Source organism: Cupressus sempervirens, chromosome 6 (genome assembly GCF_028749045.1).
Source record: "Cupressus sempervirens isolate cs-2001-9-10 chromosome 6, ASM2874904v1, whole genome shotgun sequence".
Taxonomy (NCBI): domain Eukaryota; kingdom Viridiplantae; phylum Streptophyta; class Pinopsida; order Cupressales; family Cupressaceae; genus Cupressus; species Cupressus sempervirens.
In genome coordinates this window covers 506,021,157-506,025,362 of record NC_143123.1, presented here as the reverse complement: position 1 = coordinate 506,025,362, position 4,206 = coordinate 506,021,157, and the positions used below count along the sequence as shown (strand labels likewise).

The following is a 4,206-nucleotide window of genomic DNA, read 5'->3' as shown; positions in this document are numbered from 1 at the left end:
CTTGTTTGAAATTTTAGACCCAGCTCAAAGTATCTACGATGATGTTGCTAAATAATAATATAATACTTAAATGATGGTTTTATCATATTTTAGTTCTTGTTCCTTGACTTTACATAATTTGAATGAAGGAGCTATGATCTCACCCAAGCAAATATGATCTCATCCAAAGAAGAAAATGATATCATTGACAACACCTATCACATTAAGATTTATTATGGGAAATTCATGGAAAGAAACTTAAGGTTTTCCTTCTTTCTATTCGTCAACAACTCCTCAATCAAGTCATTTAAGCAATGGAGAACAAAGACTACTAAAACATGGATGGAATGGTAATACACTCAACAATGTTTGTCAAGAGGAGAATGTCCAACACAAGATGATTTACTAGGTCAAAATGAATATTCACATAGAATTTATTGAATACCATGGATAAGACTGAACAGACGTCTAGGGGAGAGAACCCATTACTTGAGCACCCTAACTTCATGCTAATCAAAATCTTATGTGAAAATTTCAAAAATGTCCCAATTTTTTAAGCACCTTAGTTGGCAAATGCCATATCAGCGTATTGTTTTCCAAGTTGTCCAAAACATTCGAAATAAAAAGTCACATGAATGGCCATGCAAAAAGGGTTCTCATATGTGCACAACTAATGTGGCATCAAATTACTGGTTTCTTTTTATAACTAAGGGTACATTTCATTCAATTATGGGTCATTATTATTGTACTAACAACTTTAAAGTCACAATTATTGGTACAATATTGTCAAAAAAGTTGGGCATTAAGCTAATAAATATGGATATTAAATCATTAAGTGTGGGTATCAAATGAACAACTCCAATCACAACCATTAAAACACACTCAAGTACTTGGTCCTCTCACCTAGTGTTACTTGTAATTCTTAATGTTGATCAATAATGTAAAGATATTGAAATAGATAAAGAAGATCTATGTATACAATTCTATCTATGCATGGGTAAATATAGTCTAACATTTTTAAACTATGTTCAGTGCCATACTTAAATGGCTAGAAATATTGAAAATTCATATAAGACATGATCCTAGTACGAAAAGTCAATTGTCTAGATAATTTTGCAGAATTATGAGTAATCATGGTTTAGACTTTTACATTTGAATCTGAAGTTGTTTATATTTGTTGCCAATTTTACTTCTTCCATTCTCGTGTATATTATTTAATTGTTTTGTTTGTTTGGACTACACCATTCCCACCATGCTGGTCTTTAGCATGGTTTAGACTTTTATGTTTAAATTTCAAATTGTTTTTATTTGTTGCCAAATTTTACTTCTTACGTTCTTCTATATATTATTTAATTCTTTTGTTTGTTTGGACTACACCATTCCCACCATGCTGGTCTTTAGCATGGTTTATACTTTTATGTTTAAATCTCAAATTGTTTATAGGTGTTGTTCAATTTTACTTCTTCCATTCTCGCATATATTATTTAATTCTTTTGCTTGTTTGGACTACGCCATTCCCACCATACTGGTCTTTAGCATGGTTTATACTTTTGCGTTTTATTTGTTGTCAAATTTTACTTCTTCCATTCTCGTGTATATTATTTAATTAAATGCCATTCCCACCATGCTGGTCTTTAGTTTTCGTTTTCTTCCATTCTCGTGTATATTATTCAATTCAACGCCTTTCCCAACATGCTGGTCTTTAGTCTTCGTTTTCTTGAATACTACATCGTGCGCATAAGATGGACCTTTAGAGTCTTAGGCTCCATTTGGTTGCTGGAAGATGAGGGCCAAAACCAGGTTATCAAGGGTAAAACCAGGGTTTGCCAAAAAACTTTGTTGTTTGGTTGGTTAAAATTATAACCTGGTTTTCAATTTCATCTTCCAATTTTGGTCAAAAATTGGAAGAAATTTCTTCCAACAAAAAGGTGGAATTCGAAATTAAAACCAGGTTTTGAATTTTATGACAGTTTTTTTAATAATATTGTGGGGTCCACAGTATATTCATCTTCCGTGTCAACCAAACGGACCATTGGCTTTTCAAACCACAAAACCAGGTTTTGGAAAACCTTGTTATAAGATAACCTGGTTATGGCACAAATTTATCTTCCCCAACCAAACGGAGCCTTACGGAAGCCGCCATCTCTTGGTGGGTAGCTATAGATAGGTGCAAACGGCGGGCTTGTGTGTTTCCATTGACTGAGGACACAATTTTCTTTATTTCAGTATGTATTTCTGAGGTTATTTAATGTTGCAGAATTTAAATGTATCTCATATCCATAGAGTGTTGTCTTGCAGTTACATGTCTCTGGGATAGTATGTGGGATTATCCCATCTCTTAGATAATATCGATTTCTATAACATGGATCTCCTGAATGCAGCCGTGACTATTGGGCTTGGGATTTTGTTCTTCTACTGCTGCTTCCTCTTTAAGCTCAGTAGAAATGGCAGCAATTTGAAGTTGCCCCCTGGACCACTTCCATGGCCTCTCATAGGAAATCTCCATCTCTTGGGAAGCCTCCCTCATCAGTCTCTTGCAACATTGTCAAAGAAATACGGACCCATTATGTTTCTCCGTTTGGGCTCCGTCTCCACTGCTGTTGTCTCTTCTCCTGCCATGGCCAAAGAGTGTCTGAAAACGCATGATTTGGTCTTTGCAAGTAGACCAAATTTTGCATTCGGGAAATATGTTACCTACGATCTTAAAGGAGTTGCTTTTAGCCGCTATGGAGACTACTGGAGACAAATGAGGAAGCTGTTGACGGTGGAGCTGCTCACGGTGAAGAGAATCGATTCTTTCAGATTTGTGAGAGAGGAAGAAGTTTCGGCCATGGTGACCTCCATCTGGAAAGAAAGCGGGAAAGGAGAGAAGTATGTGGATGTAAAGAAGAGGCTCTCCTCCCTCACACAAAATATCATCACCAGAATGTTTGCCAGCAGAACGTACTCCGATGATGACTTGAGCGGAGGGATTGGCTTCAAACAAATGGTTGACGAGATGTTCGCTGTGGCCGGCGCATTCTGCGTTGGCGATTTCATTCCTTCTCTCGACTGGCTCGACTTGCAGGGATTCCGTCGGCGAATGAAGGCCGTTAACAAAACATTCGACGGATTTGCTGAAAAAGTTATAGAGGAGCACATTCATCGTAGATCGGAAAAGGGAAACCCAAAGGAAGAAGATCGTGTAAAAGACATGGTAGACGTGATGCTGAGCATGGCCGAGACGGAGGGCCAGAAAATCTCACGGGTCGACATTAAATCCTTGATCTTGGTAAGTATGAATCAAGGCCGTCTTAGGCTTCACAAATCTGATTAGAAAGTGTGTTAAACTTGAGGAAACGTTATAATGTGGTGTGCAGGATATGTTGAACGCGGGAATGGAAACATCGGTGACAGTGGTGGAGTGGGCGATGAGCGAGCTGCTGAGGAATCCTGCGGCGTTGGTACAAGCACAGAAAGAGATTGAGTCTGTAATAGGCAGAGACCGCCGCGTGAAGGAGAGTGACGTCATGGGATTCGACTACTTGCGATGCGTGGTGAAGGAAACGTTTCGGCTTCATCCGCCACTTCCTCTGCTCGTTCAGCGGGAGTCGATGGAAGGGTGCAGCGTGGGAGGATATTTTGTAACGCCAAAAACGAGGGTGTTTGTGAATGTGTGGGCCGTGGGAAGGGATGAAGACGTTTGGGAAGATGCTCATCAGTTTAAACCGGAGCGGTTTATGGGGAGTAACAAGGATGTGAGAGGTCAGGACTTCGATCTGCTGCCTTTCGGATCGGGAAGAAGAGGATGCCCTGGGATTTACATGGGTCTTTCTATTAGTGAATTCGCACTTGCTGAGCTGATTCATTGCTTTGACTGGACTGTGAAGGGCGAGGTGGATATGGAGGAAGAGTCTGGATTAACTGTCCCGAGGAAAAATCCGCTGCTTGTTTGCCCTAATTGGAGGCTTACTACTGAATATCCTAATTAATAAGCATGTATTTTGTGATAAGTGGCTTTGTTAGGATTATAAGTTACAGTGTTGGTTTTTAGTTACGGCCAGTTGTTTACATATATAAGGATTTGAAGTCTGTGTACCTAGGAATATGTGTTTACACTTCTCTTATACAGATAACTAATAATTTATAAAGAGTATATGGAGAAGTATGATTGGTAACTTAATAATTTATGAAGAGTATATAGAGAAGTATCATTGGTAACTTAACAAACAGCTAAAGTCCCTGCCT

General features: G+C 38.6%; 1 protein-coding gene across 1 annotated transcript; it reads left to right on the top strand.

Moving 5' to 3' along the window:
• Positions 1 to 2,341: 2,341 nt before the first annotated feature.
• Positions 2,342 to 3,950, top strand: LOC149553241 (cytochrome P450 750A1-like). Its single transcript, XM_089789867.1, has 2 exons — positions 2,342 to 3,250; positions 3,339 to 3,950. Exons 1-2 carry the CDS (start codon positions 2,342 to 2,344, stop codon positions 3,948 to 3,950), a joined length of 1,521 nt encoding a protein of 506 aa, XP_089645993.1.
• Positions 3,951 to 4,206: the final 256 nt, after the last annotated feature.